The sequence below is a fragment of the Patella vulgata genome, chromosome 6 (genome assembly GCF_932274485.2).
Source record: "Patella vulgata chromosome 6, xgPatVulg1.2, whole genome shotgun sequence".
NCBI classification, from domain to species: domain Eukaryota; kingdom Metazoa; phylum Mollusca; class Gastropoda; family Patellidae; genus Patella; species Patella vulgata.
In genome coordinates, this window is record NC_065884.2 from 17493528 (window position 1) to 17517177 (window position 23650).

At 33.9% G+C, this 23650-nt stretch overlaps 1 protein-coding gene across 1 annotated transcript in view; it reads left to right on the plus strand.

Moving 5' to 3' along the window:
* Nucleotides 1–23650, plus strand: part of LOC126824228 (ubiquitin carboxyl-terminal hydrolase 32) — a 173493-nt gene that overhangs the window by 20466 nt on the left and 129377 nt on the right. The window contains exons 16-24 of the mRNA XM_050553417.1: nucleotides 483–640; nucleotides 988–1069; nucleotides 1755–1829; nucleotides 2298–2436; nucleotides 3078–3183; nucleotides 4721–4824; nucleotides 5180–5249; nucleotides 6016–6190; nucleotides 9629–9780. Coding sequence (XP_050409374.1) covers nucleotides 483–640; nucleotides 988–1069; nucleotides 1755–1829; nucleotides 2298–2436; nucleotides 3078–3183; nucleotides 4721–4824; nucleotides 5180–5249; nucleotides 6016–6190; nucleotides 9629–9780 — 1061 coding nt within the window. The remainder of the gene's footprint in view (nucleotides 1–482; nucleotides 641–987; nucleotides 1070–1754; nucleotides 1830–2297; nucleotides 2437–3077; nucleotides 3184–4720; nucleotides 4825–5179; nucleotides 5250–6015; nucleotides 6191–9628; nucleotides 9781–23650) is intronic.

Sequence of the window (23650 nt, forward strand, 5' to 3'; positions counted from 1 at the left end):
GCATGGTTTTCTCCTGTTCATGTTTTCTTAGGGAAATTACTATGTAATTATCTATTATGTCCCAAAGGAAATTATACCTCTTTCTATAAAGGAGCCATGGTGGCTAAGTGAGTAAGATGCTAGCCTGGAGGTCACGGATTCGCTTCCGGTGTTGGCCGAGAAAGTTCATTGGGATTTTCCGGCATGGTTTCCCCTTGTCAAGGACAGCTGTCTAGTTGTTTAGATGGGATGAAAAACCGAGGTCCCATGTACACATTGGTGTGCATGTAAAAGATCTCTTGGCAGTGGGCACTTGATATAAGAGTTGGTTGTAGCATTACTGTCTGGGCAAAATTTCCTCATAGCACACTGAATGGTGCATGCCCATCTTCATTAGCAGAACAGTAGGACATTCAACCCCATTTCATTTCATTTCCTCTTTCCTATAAATCATGTGCATGTACAGTATCGTAAATTTATTTTTATTTTTTTTATTTCTTCAGATTTTGCAGCTAATCCAAGCGCTCCAAGGAGATATTTAGCTTACACAGCAGCATTCAGTCGGAAACATACGTTATTACAAATTTATGAATTTCTATGTACTAAATTACGATTTACTAGAGAAGATATACGACTGTGGAAAGTCAGTCAAAAAGATGAGGTAAGTTTACTGAATTTTCTTTGGGGACAAATCAACCATGATGATATGAAATACGTGTTTACATTGCCTTGCAATATTTAGATATAACAGACAGCTTTATGGATAACATTCACTAGGTTTATTAACTGCAACGTTTCATTAGGGATACTCGCACAGTTATCAAGCATAGTGCATACATATCATATATAAATTTAGCGAGAGAAGAAACAAAAGTACTTGTAAAGTACTTCAAATTATTAATAAGATCTATAATGTCTGTTAGAAATTGCCAAATTATGAACAGCTATTGTCCATGATAGCTTTCTAGTATTTATATATTAAATAATTCTGTGTGTCTGTCATTTCAGCAAAACATGACATTATTAGAAGATGATAATATGACTGTAGAAGAAGCAACTATTGAGGAAAACCAACAAATATTAATAGAAGGTACTCAATCTGTCTTGTTAATGAAATGAAATTTAATTTTGGTTCAGTAGAAATATCTCAGATTTTTGACAAGTTTCTTGAGTATACCTGTTTTAAATTTACTTTTATTAGAGTTAACAACCCCAATCATAACTATTTCAGACAATATTGAATCTTTCATGGCTTTTAAAGGAGTTAAATCTCTATTTTTGGAACCTAAAAAGGACGAAAATTAGTCAAAAAGCACATATTGATGTAAGCATAGAGTACACGCAGTGTGTACTGGTTTTAGAATTGTTCAGTGTCTTAAATATTGCATCAGGAGCCCATATTTTCACGGTAAAATAACAACATCCAATTGATTGGAATGGACCAATAATAATATTGGATAATATTGTGTTAGAGCTTTACGTCCTTTAATCCATGACGAGTAACTTTTTGTTTTTGATATTTTGAGACTTGTCTCCTATTGTCAGCTTTGAGGCCCATATTCATTAATGTCTTTTAATGGCAGCCGAACCTCTTTCTACTGTAATGTGTTTCAAGATCTAAGCCTACAAAGTGAGAAATAATTGAACCCCTAGGTAAGGCAAGGTTATCTAGAAAGAGCCAGAGCACTGTAACAATTCCTCAGTGAAATTTGAATTTTATTATACATGATTTTATTGTTATATTTATGATGTGTTAAATACTTTTATTTATACAGTGAGAAATAAAGATTTAACATGGCCTGAAGAAATGTCTCAACTAGCTAAAAATAGATCTCTAAAAAAAGACGATGGTAGGTCATTCTTGATATTAATACTGAATGTATTATTATTGGTATTATAATAGATACTTTAATGGGGCTTATCATCCACTCAACACAAACTAGGTCACTTTGGGATTGACATAGGCCTACAGTTCAATTCATTTCAATAATTCGCTTGAATTTGGAGGAAACTGGGGAACCCACAAAATTATACGGTCGACCCAATTACTTGACACACAAGCTGGGAATCGAAACCACTCCACATGACTCAATGACTTACCTTATGATCCATCACATACCAGAAGATTGACATACAGTGGTTGCCTTTTTATAGAGTGTGATATGTTATCAAATTTGTACAGAACACATAATTAACACCAAAACAACTAGTACTCATATTTCAACATTTTTCTGCTTCCTTCCTATATTTACACAGGCAATAATTGTGCTGTTTTGATCTGCAGTTATCCTTCATTTTCTATTTTTCCATATTTTCAGTGCCAACTGAAAGAGGAGCTACAGGATTAAATAATCTTGGTAATACATGTTTTATGAATGCTGCTGTACAATGTGTATCTAATACATGGCCCTTAACACAGTATTTTAATACAGCTCTACATCTGTTTGAATTAAACAGGTAAGAAATGAAATGAGATGAAATGGGATTCAACCTCCCATTTTTCTACACCGACTGGACTAATAAAGATGGGCATACACCATGCAGTGTGCTATGAGGGAAATTGGGTTGGACAGCTTCGCTACAGCCTACTCTGATATTGAATTCCAACTGCGCACGCCAATATGTACAACAAGACCTCAGTTTCTCATTCCATCCAACTGACTACACACTTTCCATTGTCAGGCTCTCCATCCAGCACCACTGACAAGAGGAACCCACACCTAAAAATCCAGAGGAAATTTCTCGGCCAACACTTGGAGCAAACCTCCTGGCGTCTTTCTCACCTAACCACCACGAATACCAAGAAGTTTAACAAATCCTCCATGTTAATTTTAAAGCTGCTAAATTGTACTCAAATTGATAATTTGATATTAAGAAAAGAAAACTAAAATATCCACTTTAACTAATCTTCCAGCTTGGATTCAGTCAGATTAAAAAGAGACCATATCAAAACATTTTTGTTTTGTCTTCGGTAGAAGATTTTGCTAAATATCCAATTGATATTGTAAATACTGAAAGGAATTAAACCCTTTCTAGTCTGATATTTCAATTAGAGATTGCTCTTTAACAGTAGAATGATTTGATTTGTTTGTTTTTAGGAACAATCCTATTGGTATGAAAGGTCACATAGCTCAGAGATATGGTGATTTAGTTAAAGATATATGGAGTGGTACATCACGTACTATAGCTCCTCTTAAACTCAGGGTAATTACTTTAAGATATCTTTGGAAATGAATCAATCCATTTGACATCAAACTAAATAATTCAGAATTGGTTCTGTATATTAGAACTGCACTAATACACAATGATATTAACTGGTTGTTTTTACGTAACTTCTTTGTTATATCATCTTCTGATTACAGAATGTACATATGTTGTCATTAGAAAAACGTCTTTCTCTTACTGGAAAAGCAAACTACTAAAAAAGAACAAATGGTTTGATAAAAGGAAAAAAAATAGTAATGATGCTTTGTTTTGTTATATTTTTGCAAGGGGAAACAACTCTTCTGAAACCTCTATTATCTCCCCTTACACCACAGAACTCCTTTAACCCATTTAACCCTGAGCCAATTAAAAGATTAGCTACCCTACCCCTAAGCTAATTAAATCAGCAGGGCCCATTTCCTAAGCCAATTAGTGGATTATTGTTAATCCTAATACCCTCTACAAAATTGCAAATAACTAAAAAAATTATGACTTTTCTCTGTCTTAATGGTAAAATAACGTGAACAAGTATCCCCTAATAATTTTTTTTTAAAAATAGAACACAAATATAGTCCCTCACGTTGGCAGCAGTGTTCAAAGTAAATGTAAATATAACTTTTAAAAAGAAATATCACCCAAAGTGACGGTCACTTCATCGCTATCGGCATTTTAACATTTCTGCCTTTGTTTGGATATATGGTCGTCTTCTTTGCTTTATTGCGTCGAAAATAAAAATATATAGTTGAAATCTTCGACAATGTAATATTCCTCTATGTAGCTTGCATTAAATCCCAAAAGTTTTGATTCAATTTAGTTTTCCAAAGTCTAGAATTATTAGCCGTAAGTTTTGTGTTATCGTCTGTTTGAAAGCTCACCATATCCATTATGGCGGCGACACGCTTGATCTCGGCTCGAGTATCCGTATTCTTCGCATTGTAACGTCAAAAAAAAAATAACAAATAGTTGATTTCTTCGACATTATCATATTCTACGATATGCCTGGCAGTAAATCATAAAAAATCTGATTCCATTTCACTCTTCATATCATAAAATTATTAGCCGTAAGTGACAACGTGAAAATATTGGAATACTGCCAAAGTCATTGACACGGTGTGAATTTTCACCTCTGACCTATTACGTAAATACTGGAAGATCCTTTGTTGAAACGTATGTTTTTTATTCGATAATTGGCTAATATAACATTCCTTGCCATTGAGTGCTTTATTTTTATTACTCAATCACCATTAATTTATGAAATAAACACAATAGAAATCTGTTGATTGATCTGGCGCTTTTGTGTCGCTAATTAACTTAGATCGAGATATTTTGCACAAGTTCCCCCTTATGAACGTCTACAAAATCTGAGGCAGATATGTCACAAAATGTTCACACAGTCTAATTTAAACATGAATGATTTAACATATTGTCATCTCTGAAATTAGTTTTATACCAGTAAAGGAACAGTACCGCTATAATTCTAAAATTTTGTGTTATTTAAGTAAATCAATAAGGTATTATTGTATAATTGTATTTTTAGTGGACGATAGGAAAATATGCTCCTCGTTTTAATGGTTTTCAACAGCATGATTCTCAAGAACTACTTAGTTTTCTTCTGGATGGTCTTCATGAAGACTTGAACAGGTAATCATTGGGAAATATTTTTGTTGACTGTCAAGGACGAACTTGAATGAAATATTAAACATATCTGACATTGTTACTCTTTTATGTCAACTCATCTATACTTATCATTTGTAGATTCCATTTGCATAACCAATTAACGGTTAGTAGTTGAAAGTTGTCTTGGCAGACATTTTACATACTTGAATAGTTTGGTTAATAACAAATAAGTTTTAGTAGTACAGATGTAGAATAAGTGGAATATGTAAATGACCAATTTCAAGCCTTTTATTTGTGATTTTGTATGTTTTGTTCACTCTACTATTTGATTGAGTTTTGAAGAGACATTTAATTATAATATACATATGGATTGTTTCAGGGTTCATAATAAACCATATGTGGAATTGAAAGACAGTGATGGTAGACCAGATTTAGTTGTAGCTAGAGAGGTGAATATTTCCTTTCTATGGGAGTAATGGAATAATTTTTAGATCTTGTCATTAAAGTGAAAGCTAACTGTCTTTTATCAATTTTATATCTTTATTAAAATTGGCAGCATTAAACAAACAAAAAAATTTTTTTTCATGATCATGATTTAGATAAGATTTACATAGTAAGAGTGTAACATATTTTACATAGTAAGAGTGTAACATATTTTACATTATAAGATTGTAACATATTTTACATAGTAACATTGTAACATATTTTACATAGTAACATATTGTACATAGTAAGATTGTAACATATTTTACATAATAAGATTGTAACATATTTTACATAATAAGATTGTAACATATTTTACATAATAAGATTGTAACATATTTTACATAATAAGATTGTAACATATTTTACATAGTAAGACTGTAACATATTTTACATAGTGAGATTGTAACATATTTTACATAGTGAGATTGTAAAATATTTTACATAAGTGGGATTGTAATATATTTTACATAGTAAGATTGTAACATATTTTACATAGTAAGATTGTAACATATTTTAAGATTGTAACATATTTTACATAGTAAGATTGTAACATATTTTACATAGTAAGATTGTAACATATTTTCATAGTGAGATTGTAACATATTTTCATAGTAAGATTGTAACATATTTTACATAGTGAGATTGTCACATATTTTACATAATAAGATCGTAACATATTTTACATAATAAGATTGTAACATATTTTCTCTTATATTTCTATTATAACAGGCATGGGAGAATCATGTGTTACGCAACCAGTCTATCATTGTCGATTTATTTCATGGACAGTTAAAATCACAGGTTCGATGTCAGGAATGTAGTCATATTAGTGTCCGCTTTGATCCATTTACAACTCTCTCACTACCTCTTCCTATGGATTCGTGTATTCATTGTGAAATCATAGGTAAGTATTACACATCTTTCACTTTCACTTTAAGGTCACATGTCATGGTCCTCCAGTTTTCTCCCACTGCCAAATATTGAAAATAACCTAGGTTGTGTTGAGTGGCAGTCAAACCCCATTTCTGTAGGGGTGGGTGGTTACCTGAAAATTTTCACAAGTTATTGAATTGAAATAGGTATAAGTAGTTGGGAAATGTATTGTTATTGTCATGGTAAAATACTTTTTGGAAAATCTATACTAATATTTGTGGCTGTCGTTTGTCTGTCTGTTTGTCTGTCTGTTCGGGGTTGGTGGCTATACTAGGTCTGCCCCGAGTCTGAAATTTGGGGTATAGGGGTAGCTCGGACCGGGGATAACATAGGCCAGGTTGCGTTAGTCTACCACTTCTGGTTTCGGGGTTATGACCTCCGAGCGAAGCCGGGCATTCTTCTAGTAGTGTGATAAATGTAGGTACTAATGGTTCTTTATTATGACATCAGGCTACATAACCTCTAAGCTGTTACATATCAAACACAATCTGATTAAAACACAGATCCTATTTCATTTCGTTTTTATATACTATTCAAAAAAAGTAGGGGATATTTGATTTTGGGGGCATAATACTAAAATATGCAAATGACTACGAAAAAAGTCACTATAGAACCTAACAGAAGAAACATTTCCAGTTACATGTGACGCCCAAACGCACCAATAGCTACCGCATGGAATGCAGGTGATGCTTGGGATCATCATGGGGGTCCAACCCAAGATTTGCACGACTCTGACTTTGAATGTTACAGTCATTGTGGCATTGAATTCCAGGGTGGAAACATCAGTTTAATTGTTTTAGTGACCAGAAAACAAATTTTGATATGCGTCGGCTTACCCAAAATGAAAGGTTACGTGCCCTTGGCATGCTACAGATCGGCACAACACAGGCGGTTGTGGCGCGGACGATGAATGTTTCTCAGTCTGTCATAAGCAGGCTATGGTCCAGATACCGTGATACACAATCTGTACAGGACAGACCACGCTCAGGTCGACCAAGGGCGACAACTCAAGCCCAGGATCTATTTATCCGTACCTTGGCCTTGAGAAATCGTGTCATCACAGCAAATCAGATCAGCGCTCGTCTTCAAACAGACACTGGTGCGAGAGTGAGTGGCCAGACGATTCGGAATCGACTGCATAGGGGTCACCTTCGCGCCCGACGTCCTCGCGTGATCCCTTGTTTGAGAGATCATCACATTCAGGCAAGACGTCGTTGGTGTAGGGATCGTCAACACTGGGATAATCGACGCTGGAGCAATGTGATGTTTTCAGATGAGTCAAGGTTCACTGTTGATTTTTTTGGACAGACGTAGGAGGGTGTGGCGTCGTCGAAACGAGCGCTTCCAAGACGTTCACGTCATCAGACATGATCGATTTGGGGGTGGTTCTGTTATGGTGTGGGGAGGCATCACTGTTGCTGGAAGAACGGCTTTACATGTTGTTGCAGGGCGTGTTACAGGCCAGTACTACCGGGACAACATCTTGGCAGTCCATGTTGTGCCGTTCGCACGACGTCATGGCCGCCGTTTCATCTTCCAGGATGACAACGCAAGATGTCACAGGGCCAGGATCGTTACAGGTTACCTCCAACAACAGAACATCACCACATTACCTTGGCCAGCACTGAGTCCCGACCTCTCCCCCATCGAGCATGTCTGGGACATGTTTGGACAGAGGTTACGTCAACGTCAACAACGTCCTGCCAATGTCCAAGAACTTGCTGCTGCGTTGCAACAGGAATGGGACAATCTGGACCAAAATGACCTTAGACGTCTCATTAGGAGTATGCCACGTCGGATCAATGCTTGTTTGGCAAACAGAGGAGGATTTACCCGTTACTGACTTGGTTGTGATGCTGTGGTAACTTTGCTGTTTGACCCCGGGTATCATATTACCCTTATAATGGTCAGTCTGTGCCTTACTTAGTCTAACGATCATTTGGAATAAATCGATGAATGTGAACTTCATTTCATTTTGTCATTTGTTTCTTCGTCAGTTTAATTAGGTGACTTTAATAACACTTAAAAATCAAATATCCCCTACTTTTTTTGAATAGTATAGTTCAAAATTTTGTTTTACTTGTCTTTACTACACTAGGATCTGGAAAAGTTGTTATCATTGACGTGTTCTGGATGGTGTGAGGGATTAGCCAATGGAACGGTCTGTTACGGCGAGTCCTCGGATTCTTGGCCTTTTTACGCACGGAACTGTTTGTAAACCACTAGAAACGTCAACGCTGATTGATTAATGATTGTCTGATGTCATAGGGTCAAAAGCCGCTCGTTTGACCCCTGATGTGAACTCCCACTATAACTGTTCAGATCTTCATGTAGTGTAGGCCATCGAAAGTATAAAAAAACGAAACAAAATATAGATCTGTATTTTAATACTTCCATTCATGATTTAATCATTAAATGGATATTTATTTTGTAGAAAACTGAAAGGGCTTTTACATGATCTAATATGTTTCTGTTAAGTAAAAAGAATAAGATTATGGCGACATTATGCTGCATATTTTAGAATTGTTATTCACAATCAAAGTTTGATGTAAATTTTTCGGCTAAACTTGAAATAACAATGATATGAAAAGTGGAAACAAAAAAATGTAATTAGAAATTTCATTCTAATAATTTTTTTCTAACATTATACATTTTTGGGTAATTTATATTTTAGATATATTGTCTAATGTCTAAGGGGGGGGGGGGGCTTCCTGAGGGGCCCACTTGCCATTGGGCAAGCTGACAACCTGGCCAGTAAGCGACTTCTCTCAATATTAACTTTTTTTTACTTTTGCAAAATAAATTCCAAGACATCTTCATTAATGGGACTCACAATTTATGGAGATATTTGTGAGTCTGGTTCCGTGACACTATGCTTTGTGTAGCGAACACAGATATAAATGGTTTATACAACTTATCATTGGATGTAGTGAACATATTCTAAATTGATACAGTTCATGCAATTAGTTCTGTAAAAAGAGTTGTTGATAACAAAACCTTTTAAAAATCCTTGTCATAATATGATTTATTGTGTAAAATATTCTAAAGGGCAATCATAATTCAAAAGTCTGTAAATATGATGACCAAATCAGTGTAATAGTATGTGTCTTGTTAACGGACATTCCAAAATGTTTTCCAGAAAGGATAAGCGTTTCTAGCCTCAGAACTTAGGGTTGAATAGATCTTCTGTGATGATCAGTATATGCATGTTCATCCATTCTATCAAATTTGAATGTCAAGTGAAATAATCATTGATAAGTTATTTGTAGAAAAATATTAGCAGTTTCTCCTTAGGGTAATAACTAATAATAGGATAGTAATTCTCTATCTTCTATTTCTTTGTCATAGATATATTTTTAGAATGCTAATGTTACTCAATATAATAATGATATTTATGTTTTGTCTCCAGTGTATACATTAGATGGATCAGTACCTATCAAATATGGCTTGCGTTTAAATATGGATGAGAAATATAAAACATTAAAGAAAGAATTAAGTGGATTAACTAATATTCCACCTGAATGTTTATTATTGGTGGAAGTAATGGGGCCTATAGTAAAGGTAAGACATCCTATACTTTATTTCTAGAAGGGCTTTTATTTCAATTAAATTAAACTTGAGCTGTGAAATTCTATTTTAAAAACTCAAATTACTTTTAGATATATCTTTCAAAAGAAGACCTAGAAATACTTTATATTTAAGAATGGTAAAAAGGGCATTATTTTAAACTTCTGCAAAAAAATGGGGGTGTAAGGAAGTAGTTAGCAATCAAATTTTTGAAGTTAGGGCCCTTCTAGGCATATAATATATGATATACATATATTAAATGCAATACTACAGAGCAGTACAATACATGCAGTTATGTTCAACATAATACAGTTAATTCCTCCATGTTCAATACATTTAATTAATGCATTCAGTACAGTCCTGTAGATGTACACTTCAATAATGCAGCCCTATTTAATTTAATGCATACAACCATGTTCAGTATATAGAGTAGTATTCAGGCTATACAGTCACATTTCAGTATCTATACATTGTACAGTCATATTGAGTATACATTGTACAGTCATTTATTATAGACAATCATATTCAAAACATACCAGTATAATCAGTCATCTTCAGTGTATACAGTCACATTCAAAACATACAAACTTATTCGGTATATACAATTGTATTTAGGTTATACAGTCACATTCAAAACATGCAAGCATATTCAGTATAGTCATATTCAGTAAATAATCACATTCAAAATGCAGTCACATTCATTATACAAAATCATATTCAGTATATATACAGTAACATTCAGAACATACAGCAATATCCAGGTATGTTCAGTAAATCATATCCAGTACATGTAACCATACTTTAATATATAAAGCCACATTCAATGCATACAGCCATATGATATACAGTTTATATATACAATGTTATACAATTTGATAATATACAATTCAATATTATAGCACAATGAATCATTTCAAGTTTTGAGATGAGCGAAGTTGATTTCATGCCATAATGCCTTAGCCTTCAGTTTGTGTAGAGTTAATTCCGAATTAGTTTTGAATTATTAAACCTATATAATCTGTACTTCACCGGTGCAACACTTGTATTACTCAACAGCAACTCAAACCAAAACTTGAAACTACCCAGTTTATATACATGCGGGGTATCAACATTTGGCAAAATTTACTGGATAATCAACCACATAAACCAAACTCCTGGTTACGCCTGGACAATGAAATTTTTTTGCTTAAGTCAAGTAATAGTTATGCACCTTCCCAAAATAAATCCCATAAATCAGGCATTATTATAAACAAACATCAATCATGACGACAAATTGAAGAGAGAATTTATACTATATAAAAATTAAGAGTGTTGGATATTGAACAGGCGATGCAAATAGATTTTTTTTTTTGGAAGTGCATCGATATCTTGTTTCAGGGCTAATTACCTCCCTTAGATTTTGTTCACGATAATGTAAAATACCGGATAATCTAGTCAATGCCATAGTTATTCTCAAATGTTGATAACCCATCCAGACTAATATTCATAGAATATTTGTCTGGATGATAGAGACTATGTACAATACAGATTTGTGAATTATGTTAACAATATGGTCTTATACCATAGTCATAAATCAATGTACATTGTACAGTAATAGATTTGTACAATGTAACCCACCAAAAATATTATGGTATTTACAAGTATTATTACACACTGGATGAAATGAAATATTATGTGCATTAGTAATGCAATACATAATAATAATATATTTAAGCTGTGTACAATACAGTAAATCATAATATGATGCTGTTTAAATACAAAGAAATATTTTATACTAAAAGCATTGTTATTTCAATGAATTTAACCCTGTATTTAAACTCCCCAATGGGGAATTTTAGTGTACAAAGTAGAAAAGTCAAACGTTTGAATAGATGAGACTGAAGCAAGGGATCTAGATTGCAAACCATCAAGTAATTCTTTGGAATTTTTCAATATCCACATTTGATTTATACCACTACAAGAGTATATTTTGTCACAGTATTTTTGAATACCCTCTTTAACAGCCATTAGTATAGATGTCAATACTTTTGAAAGTGGTTTTGTGGAACAACAGGATGAACCTGCTATAAAACGTTGCTTGTAGGGATTTTTATGTAGTTTAGGTATCCAAGGGCAGATCTGTATAGGTATCTCCACATGGAGTACCAAATGAAGTGAGTATAGATTTGTGATTGGATATAATTTCATCCTTACTAAGAGTAGATCGTTTATATGTAGCACTGTTGATTGGTTTCCCAAAAATTAAGTTCTTTGAACAGACAGTTTTATATATTTATTTTCTTAAATAATTAACATTAAATCTGCTAAAATGCAGACATTTAACTCGACAATAGTTAAATTTCTGCGTATCAAATTCATCACAAGAGTTTCCTCCCTTGCATAAAATTCATTAACTGTGAATCATTTAATTATTGTACATCTAATATACTATTCAAAAAAAGTAGGGGATATTTGATTTTTAAGTGTTATTAAAGTCACCTAATGAAACTGACGAAGAAACAAATGACAAAATGAAATGAAGTTCACATTCATCGATTTATTCCAAATGATCGTTAGACTAAGTAAGGCACAGACTGACCATTATAAGGGAAAAATGATACCCGGGGTCAAACAGCAAAGTTACCACAGCATCACAACCAAGTCAGTAACGGGTAAATCCTCCTCTGTTTGCCAAACAAGCATTGATCCGACGTGGCATACTCCTAATGAGACGTCTAAGGTCATTTTGGTCCAGACTGTCCCATTCCTGTTGCAACGCAGCAGCAAGTTCTTGGACATTGGCAGGACGTTGTTGACGTTGACGTAACCTCTGTCCAAGCATGTCCCAGGCATGCTCGATGGGGGAGAGGTCGGGAATCAGTGCTGGCCAAGGTAATGTGGTGATGTTCTGTTGTTGGAGGTAACCTGTAACGATCCTGGCCCTGTGACATCTTGCGTTGTCATCCTGGAAGATGAAACAGCGGCCATGACGTCGTGCGAACGGCACAACATGGACTGCCAAGATGTTGTCCCGGTAGTACTGGCCTGTAACGCGCCCTGCAACAACATGTAAAGCCGTTCTTCCAGCAACAGTGATGCCTCCCCACACCATAACAGAACCACCCCCAAATCGATCATGTCTGATGACGTTAACGTCTTGGAAGCGCTCGTTTCGACGACGCCACACACTCCTACGTCTGTCCAAAAAATCAACAGTGAACCTTGACTCATCTGAAAACATCACATTGCTCCAGCGTCGATTATCCCAGTGTTGACGATCCCTACACCAACGACGTCTTGCCTGAATGTGATGATCTCTCAAACAAGGGATCACGCGAGGACGTCGGGCGCGAAGGTGACCCCTATGCAGTCGATTCCGAATCGTCTGGCCACTCACTCTCACACCAGTGTCTGTTTGAAGACGAGCGCTGATCTGATTTGCTGTGATGACACGATTTCTCAAGGCCAAGTTACGGATAATTCGATCCTGGGCTTGAGTTGTCGCCCTTGGTCGACCTGAGCGTGGTCTGTCCTGTACAGATTGTGTATCACGGTATCTGGACCATAGCCTGCTTATGACAGACTGAGAAACATTCATCGTCCGCGCCACAACCGCCTGTGTTGTGCCGATCTGTAGCATGCCAAGGGCACGTAACCTTTCATTTTGGGTAAGCCGACGCATATCAAAATTTGTTTTCTGGTCACTAAAACAATTAAACTGATGTTTCCACCCTGGAATTCAATGCCACAATGACTGTAACATTCAAAGTCAGAGTCGTGCAAATCTTGGGTTGGACCCCCATGATGATCCCAAGCATCACCTGCATTCCATGCGGTAGCTATTGGTGCGTTTGGGCGTCACATGTAACTGGAAATGTTTCTTCTGTTAGGTTCTATAGTGACTTTTTTCGTAGTCATTTGCATATTTTAGTATTATGCCCCCAAAATCAAATATCCCCTACTTTTTTTGAATAGTATATCATGATGAAATCTAAAACCTGTATAAAGTGATTGAGTGAAATGTTGCTAATGCTGATACATAGACATGTACCATATAAATAATTAAAATACTGGTACATATAACCCTACAAAACTAGTGAAAATTGAGCATTTGTTCATTTCTCTTAATCGTACAATCGTCCATTGTTCATTTATCTTATACATGTAGTTATTTTTTTGTCCAAACAAGGCAACATTGGCAAACACTTGTAATTTAATAATGAATTGACGGCATTCTGCCAAACATGATATGCTCCTCAGCAGAACTATTCTTACACTTTGTATTCCCCTTCCACACTAAAATCAGTACATCAATTTTCATAGCCTTGGTAGGTGTAAGATTCTGACCTTTTATATGAAGTATGCTCACTATGTATTTATGCGGTTTTAATTGAAATAATTTGATTGTGACAAGATGGCTGCACCCTGCGGTGATTATAACAATCTGATCTGACTAGTACTATTATTTGATCACGTAACATTCTATTGGTTTCTGGAAGACAGATCTTGTCAGTAAAGAACCCGACTTCATTAGCCTCACTTGAAGCTGTCTCTAATTTGATTAATATAGCTTAATAATCGTCTTAATAAGTCTTAGTCGTCATTCCTAGGTCCTCTTAATTCCAGACTAAATGTCACGTACGATGCCGAATTAATTGTAAATTAAAGATAATGTTATGTATGTGTCTGGCTAAATTTTATTGTGTAATATGATTAACACCGTATGCTTAGATTTGATCATTAGATTACAGTGATAGCCTGTAGTTATGCTGGATTTCGTCCATCTTCAGACTTTCATTTCAAGTAGTCTGTCGGGTTTCTGTGTGTGTGTGAAGTAGATTTATTTAACATCAGCTTCTTTCTACTTTTATATATTTGGGAGGGTTTGACTTGAAAAGGTTTGGGCACAATAGCCTACCTTATAGGGGATTGTATTAATGGCATTTACATGATTTAATAGTTAAACTGGAAATACACATTGTTCAGTAATAAATAGTGGTTGTTTTCCATTGAATTGTGTACTGTGTGATACTTAAAGCGGAAGTCCCATTTTACATTAGGTTCCGTTCCCCCCCCCCCAAAAGTTTAAAAATATACAAAGAAAACGTCAAAATGTGAAGAATAACTTATTTACCATGTCTCTAAGTTTTAGTTAAAAAAAAATAGATGTTAGGCAATTGATCCATGAAAAGTACATTGGGGTTACATAATTTTTTTAGACTTGCAAAATTGATATTTTCCCCAAAAGAAATGACCCCTTGTTCCGAAGTCTACATTTATTGAAATGCCAGTTACAGTTCGTGCTAGGCAACAGTAAATTATATATCTTTTTAAAATGGATATGGGATGCCTATTTCATTGAAATGAATCCTATTAATTTTCAACAGTTTTTAATTATCACTTTCTTGTTAGAACTATATTGGATGGAATTATTAACCTATTTTTTTCTGAAATTTATATTGGATGTCTATCCTACTGAAAGGAAGAACCCTATTGATTTTCAATGATTTTTCGATAATAACTTCCAGTCATTTCTCTTTTTATTAAAAATTACTTAGTTGTCTATCTCACTGAAATCATGAAGCCTATTGATTTTCAACAGTTTTCAATAAAGACTCTTTGGAGTCTTCAATTATTTACCAATCTTTTTGATAAGAATTAATGAGTTACGTTATGATTATAGCTTATAACTGCTTGGATGTTTTAGCTACTGGTTGGCATATATATTTTGTTGTCTGGCAACCTATGTTGTTGGATAATTAGTGTGACAATGTCTAATAGCATATCACAGATGTATCCAGATGGTGAAGAAACTTGTCTCAAAATCCACCTGGCACTTGGACATTGTTAGTTCTTGGAAAACATATCACAAAGCTTAACACAAAGTAGAATAAGGAATACCAATACCAACAGCCTTCTATACAGAACTTATAAGTGCATTAAATATTTCAAACACTACTGACGTTTTTAAAATTAACTCTGTGACATAAAAATTGAAGTTTATCAGGTCTCCACTACAATCACGACATCGCATAATCCTGCCTTTTTTCAAACATGATATGTAACATTAATCACATTAATAGGAAAATTTAAAGATCCATCCTTATGTAAGAACTAAATCTGCTTATTGCAGATCTTTATTTAGCTTCAAATATTATATAAATTATTACTTTGATATTTATTCACATGACAAGCCCATAATCAACTCTATAGATCATCAGTTAGCGAGATTTAAACATTTAATGATACAATGGATAATCAAGAATTAGCCTTGATCTGCACTACGTCTTCAAACAGTCATAACTTCACCCAGAATAAAGTAATTTGAATGAAATCTTCAATACCTGTATATTCATTTTTCGTTATCTATTTTTGAACTAGTATAGCAAGAATGGCCAGCTCTTATCTAAATCTTACATAATGCATCTTTAATGGACATAAAATGTTACCGGTAATTGAATCAGATAATTCTTTCAAGTATGTGTACTGTAAATATTAACATTGGTTTCTGGGTATGTGGTCAGACATTATATAGCCACTTGTTTATTGACTAGGAGTCATACCACATTAACTGGAAATACTAGAACATGATCAAGTTACCACTTTCAAAAGATTGAAGTAGGATCATTGCTACTAGGCTTATTTTGTCTTTTGTCACAAAGCTATTGTTTAACTTGATCTAAGTAGCTTGTGCTGTCTACTAGGATCACATAACTAGTTTTATACCAATGATGGTACTCCATTCACCATCTTTGATGCAGAAACGTATTCATTTTGTGTTCAGCTCAAGATCAAATCAACTTGAGAGTACTTTAATTACCTTAAGAATTATTTTGTTTTACCTTGACAGTAATTTGATTACCATGAAAGTAATTTATTTACTTTTAGAGTAATTAATTTCCGTGAGAGTAACTTATTACTGTGAGAGTAATTAATTATCGTGAAAGTAATTTAATTACTGTGAAAGTAATTTAATTACTATGTGAGAGTTATTTACCTTGAGAGTAATTTAATTTGCCTTGAGTTTGACAACTACCCCCCCCCCCTCCTTTTTGTTTCAAATACCTACTTTTGATATCAATTTAAAAATTTTATACACCTCCCGCATTCAGCATTTGGTCATACATACCCAATACTGAAACAAATCTAAACTCGTTTTGCCCATGAGGTCTAACAAACTTCCTCTAATGGAAGCTATTAAGAGAATCTATACATGATTGATTAACTTGAAATGCTGCAAAGAAGAACCATTGAATTAAAACTTTATTGGGTATGTACTTTTTAAGAGAAGAGTTGTAGTGAACTTGAAGCTGATTGAAATCCACTTGTCAGTCAGATAGAAACTGGGTGAAGAGAATTTGCCAATATTCTACTTTGTGCTCTTTTCTTAATAGATAATTGATAGCGTCTGAACAGTTCATTTTAAACCTATTGATATCTTCTTGTAGGTTACTTTAAAAGGTGAGAAGAACAGGTCAAATAGTCGTTTTTGTGACGTTTCCGTGTTTGACAAGATAATGGCCGGATACCTAGCTTAAAGGAGCTAAATCGCTAATATTTGGGACCTAGAAATGGACACAAATGTGTCGCAATGCATAAAATAATACAATATGAATGTATATAAACTAATTTACATTCAATCGTCTCCGTTTTTACTGCAATTTCAGATCAATTATGTTTGGCGAAATACGCTAGAAGTCTCAATCGAATGGCAATCTCTAGGGTCACAGTTTTATGACATGTTTCGCAGTAAAATAAATGACTGGTTCTGCTGTCCAGAGTTCTTCAACTATTATCATCGATCATGTCTGCTAATTGAAACAATTTATCAAAATTTATTGCAGCTGTCAACCTTTTCAGACAAATTCAATACAAAGTTTTATAATTTAATATTGTCCGATAAGTGAATAATAAGGACCAACGTAGACTAACATCAAAAACTTTCTAGATTTCTCCGTCTGCTATCACTGTACACACAGATCTAATAACGGTCACTGATTAATAAAAACAATGTTCAAATACGAGTAATGTATTTGTGATTTATATCATTATCATTATTATCCAGACATTTCTCAAGGAAATTGCTTAGATTTATATATTCTTGTGGGAAATCTTATTAACTTATTAATGTATATTCTCGCATGATAATTTGTTGACTAATTTAATGTTGGAGCATCATTGAGGTCAATTTGAAAGAAAGTACATGTGATGTCCTTTTAAAAGTTAATTATTCTTTTTTTATTGACTGTTGTCTGACTTGAAATCTTGATGTATTCTTTATTTACGAGGAAATAGAAAATATTTCATGATGTTGGCAATAAAGAATGATTTATATGCAACTCATGAAATTGTTTCTTATCTAGGCATGCTTGATAATTAAATTGCTGATCTTGTTTTTTCTCTCATTAAAATTCATTGGATTCTTTCGTTCTGAAGATGTTCAAAAACAATCAAATCACACACAGATGCTCTCTGAAAAATATACTGAAACAGATTTAAAGGCATTAACAGGAGAGAGGGTGATTAACGTTCACTCAATCAAAACACACACATCATCTGCTGAGACACATTCTGAAACAGTCACAGAAGGTGGGGTAAAAGAGTTTTGAATGTCACTGTTCAGTGGGCACCAAGTTAGCATCTTAAGAGAATTATTTTGTGGTATCAGGTGTTTCAGAAAGATTAGACATGACACCTATTTATAACACAACTGCACTTTGGAGGCCAAAAATGAAATCCAAGTCTAATATTATTATTACATATAATTATTATTATTAGTACAAAAATTTGTTATAGCCCCCCCCCCCCTTCACTTATACGTGTTGAGGGGTGCTTTAATCACAATGGTACAAATATAAGATTATGAAATCATGAAATTAACAATACAATACTAAGACAACACAAGAATCAATATAGATTTCAATATATATACATATTTAAAAAGCTTGAAGAAATAAATGGGGTTTTAGGTTTTTTCTAAAAAGTATGAACACTATTACAGGACCTGATGTCATATGGTAACTTATTCCATAAAGCAGATACTTGAACACTAAAAGATCTTTGACCAAAAGTGAAAAGTTTTGAATGCTCAATCTGTAAAAGAAAATACTGCAATTAGTAGTGTTAATGAATGCTTACTCTTTCTAGAAGATCTTTATATTTAGCTACCCAAAGAGGTCATATAGAGGATTTGTGATAATGGTGCTAGCTCTAAGTCACAGATTTTGTATTAGATATATTGTCATCTGAGTTGATGACTCTTGCTAAGATTATTATTATTATAATTTACTGAAGATAAAATTATGATCCAAAATAAGTTTAATTATTATCCTTGTTGGATTGACTGATGGGTGTCATGCATGAAACAGTGTATGCCTATTTATTTCTAGAACATGTGAAATACTATTTATAATTTTAAAATTCTAGTGTCTTGCAAATTTTTTGATACTAATGCTTTGCATACTATACAAAAAACGTGTGTAAAATCAATTGGTAGAGCAGAATAAGATCTTATCAAGATAGAAATATTATGAATTATTAGCCATATGTAACATTATTTGATTAGTAATATTGTGTTTTAGCTGAAAGGCATTTGCTTAATAACAGTTGTAAGGTTATAGTTTAAAATTGATTAAATGTAGCGTATTTGCCTGAAGCCTTCCACGGAAGAACATGTATCTGTCTTTAATCCAATTGATCCAATTTATTTGTTATTATTTCTTGAGGTCTTATTCCATGTGTAGGACTCCAACAGGCTTCCAGTAGCAAGGAGGAAATATAAAGCTTGTCACAAATATTTTTTTTTATTACTTTCATACAGTGATTATTTTGGATTGAGCATTTAAAAGAGTTCAATTTTTCTGATTTGCATCCTTAGCCTTAACTTCAAAATTGTTACTTAGGTTATACAGAAAAGTTTTATTTTATAATGTTTTATTTTTAACAGGATTTCTTAGCTCTCTTCAGCTCTCAAGTTTTCTACGCACTTCATTGCTCTTTGTTTCATTTCATAGTCATCAATGTACAAAAGCACTTTTATCTGTATATTTCTACTAGATCTAATATAATCTCTCAATGGACCTGACTAGTCTCTGAAATCTGTCCTCATATCTAGTAAAGAGTTTCTAATTTCCTTAGGGATTTTCCATATCAGAATTGTTGACTATTTAAATCCCAAGCAAGGGCATCAAAATAGAATTGAATAAAGATCTTATAAGAATTTAATCTACCATATTATGAGAGTTAAATGTACAATATTATAAAAGGTCATGTGCTGTTTGTGATATTATTGTTCACATTAAAAATGTATGCAATATTATGTTTTTATATGCCCACATTGTATGTGGACGTTTATTGTCGTTGCCCCGGCCAATATGAACGTCCATTCACATTTGTTTATGGTCACTCTACAGGTCACAATTACAATTTTTATCAGATTTTGACAAAACTTGAAATATAAGTTTATATCCCAAAGATCTCTGTTCCTTTCACTATTAGCACATATTGGACCGTAACTTCATGGATTATGGATTGTACAAAAAATCACTTCTGTTTTTTTTTGTCAGAAAGCTGCTTCTAAACTAAATTTATAGTGGCTCTGACTCTAATGAAAAGTTTTTAGGTACCGGAAGGTGTTGCGTCTAAAACTCATCATGACAGTTAGCCTCGATATTTACTGGATTAGAATCCAATCTGCTGCTCAATGCTCACTGATGATTAAATCAAAAAATGGATAATCGAGAGTATGTTTTTTATCGTACTGACTTCAGTAATGATGATCAAGGCTAGGCTCAAAATTCAATCACTAAATTCTCGGTTTAAAGTGGATCAATTTGACTGACATTTTAAGCAAATTCCCTTTAAATTATCTATTTTTTAACTATTATAGTGAGAACTGCCAGCTCTTTATCTAATCTCCCATAATGTATCTTTAATATCTTTGTAAATACTGAAAAGAATTGAACTATTTTTGGACTGATATTTCTTTTAGAAATCCAATTTTCACAATAATGTATTTTGCAGATGACAATCAGAGACTCAGACTTTAAAGATGCATCACTTAAGATTTAGATAAAGATCATTCTAGCTATAATATTTCTAAAATAGAAAATTCGAAATTAATATATTGAAATTTCATTCAACTTACTTTATTCTGAGCCAAGTTATCACTGTTTGAAGTTTTGACAAGATGTGGCAAATATTGTTTATTACCATAGCAATGTTACTTGTTAATCAAGACTCGGCCTCGCTTTTCTATTTTTAAATTAAATCATTAAATGGCATTTCAATCGGTTTAAATCTCTGCCATTCAATGGTCTAGAGACTTGATTATATAACATTTGAAGCCAAAATAAAAACCTGCAATAGGCAGATTTAGCTCTTGAATAATGTATCTGTAATAAATGAATAAATTGACAATTAATGATTATTACGTTATTATGGAAATATTCTAGAACATGCCATATATCTTTCAGAGATCTAAATTTCACAATATTGTAATTTGCATATGATAATTAGAGACTTTAATGATGAAATTGACAATTAATGATTATTGGGTTATGGAAATACCGCTATTCTAGAGCAAAACATAGTGGTCTAGACGGACCCATTAACTTCAGGAAATCTGTATTTTTCTGGCAAATTCTTAAGTCAAAATCAAAACAATGCAAAGACATTCACCGGAGCAAGGCCTGCTAAATTAGCTAGAACATTTCAAGCAATCCAGTTCTTACATCACCACATGTATTGTCCCATCATTGATTTTGCTAGCTTAATTCATTAAATTTGACACTGTTGATTCAGACATATCAACCCCCAGCAAAGAAAAAACAGGAGAATCCCGTTGATTTGAACATTGTATCTTCTTATGTTCAAAGTCTTTCCGTGTGATTTGCGTAACCCATTGGTAACCTGATCTTTGTGTAACTGGTCGAATCAAGCGATAAGTTCTGCAATTTCAAATATAAGTCTATATGAGCATGGGAATGGAAAATGGTTCCACAGATTTTTTTAAATTCTAGATCCTGTTACATGAAGGTCACGTAAAACTATCATTAATCACTAGAAGATAGTTTCAGCCCTCATAATTGTCATGCAAATCACAACAAACAGCATACAAATATAGCACAGAGATTTTAAAAAGGCAAAATGAAGGTTGCAAACATTTACAGAATAACTGCCTCTTTAAACAAAAGGGGGATTGGGTGGCCGAATTGTTAACGCATGCTTCTAGCATCATAAGGTCTGTCATTGAGTCAAGTTGTGTGGTTTCAATTCCCAGCATGTACTTGACAAGGAGTAGGATTGCCTGTCCAGCCTCATGGGTTTTCTCTGGGTCATCCGGTTTCCTCCCCCTTCTAAAGACCTCTACGCGAATTACTGAAATAAAATTGAATTATATGTTAGTATTGTAACTGTTAGTCCCAAAATGACCTAGTTTGTTTCTCTCTCTCTCTCTCTCTCTCTCTCTCTCTCTCTCTTTAAAAAAAGTATGGATATAGTATAAAAATAGTTCAGTAAGATTGACTACATGATTTAATCAGACACTTCAATGATTATCAATTTACTTGAAGCCTTAGGAATTCACTGATTTAAATGTTCATTTAATCTAATGTCAATTATGTAATCTTTCCACAGGCATTTTTTTTTTCCTTTTCCAAGAGAGAGAGAGAGAAATGGTGTTTAACATCCACTCGACACAAACTAGGTCATTTCGGGACTAACACATGGTTCAATTTTATTTCAATAATTCGCACCTGTCCAACCTTGTGGATTTTCTCCGGGTCCTCCAGTTTCCTCCCACTGCTAAAGACCCCTACGCGCAGGCGAATTATTGAAATAAAATTGAACCATGTGTTAGTCTCGAAATGACCTAGTTTGTGTCGAGTGGACGTTAAACCCTATTTCTCTCTCTCTCTCTCAATAATTCGCTTGTGCATAGGGGATTCGAAACCACACCAGTTGACTCAATGACAGACGTTATGATACAGCGCTCACATGCTTAACATTCGGCCATTCCCCCCTCCCCCCTAAGTTGTGTGAAAAGCACAAAATTTGATGGCTTAGATTAATAATTCTATTTTTTTATGCAAAAATTGTCTCAATATTGTCCAATTCAGACCTTCTGAAGCTCTGTGATACTTTTCCGAAGTAGAAACTTAATGTTTCTAGGTTGTGTTAATTGGGAGTCCACAAATTCGACATTGTGTAAATGCCTGGATAACGATATCTACATACTTGCTAAAGTTATAATAGTAGGTGATCGTTACTGTCAGTCAGTGGGGTCCGCCGTCAACATTCCACACCAAATGGCGCCTGTGTATTAGGGGGGGGGGGGGATACTTACCGGTAACAACATGGCAGATAATTACTGACTCTGGTCCATACCCAAACTTGAATAAATGAGTTACCCTTTTAAGCAAACAGTTAAAATACAGGCTCTATGCTGTCACAGTTTGATTTACATACTTCAACCCACCTTCATATACTGCTGTTCTGTGAATTCTGGCACTGCTGCCTTTAAGCAAGATATCCAATTCTCTAGACATGTAATGATACGTCTTTTGAGTAGGCCTACAAAATCCCTGAAGTTATCTTTCAGTAAACTGAAACCTAATTCTAAACTTAACAGAAATAGATAAAAATAATATCAACATCCTACACAACCTCAAATATGTCAACTTATCTTACAGTATGACATTTATTCCCTTTCAATGTTCTACAAAACAAATATTATATTACAAAATCTAAAACTGTTCTGATTGATTGGGGTTTTTTTGGTTTTTTTATTTTTATTTTTTATTTTTTTTTTTTTTGCTAATAGGGTTTAATATTACCCTGTCTTTTCTTCTTTTATTTTTAAAGTCCCTGATGTCAATAGTGTGAG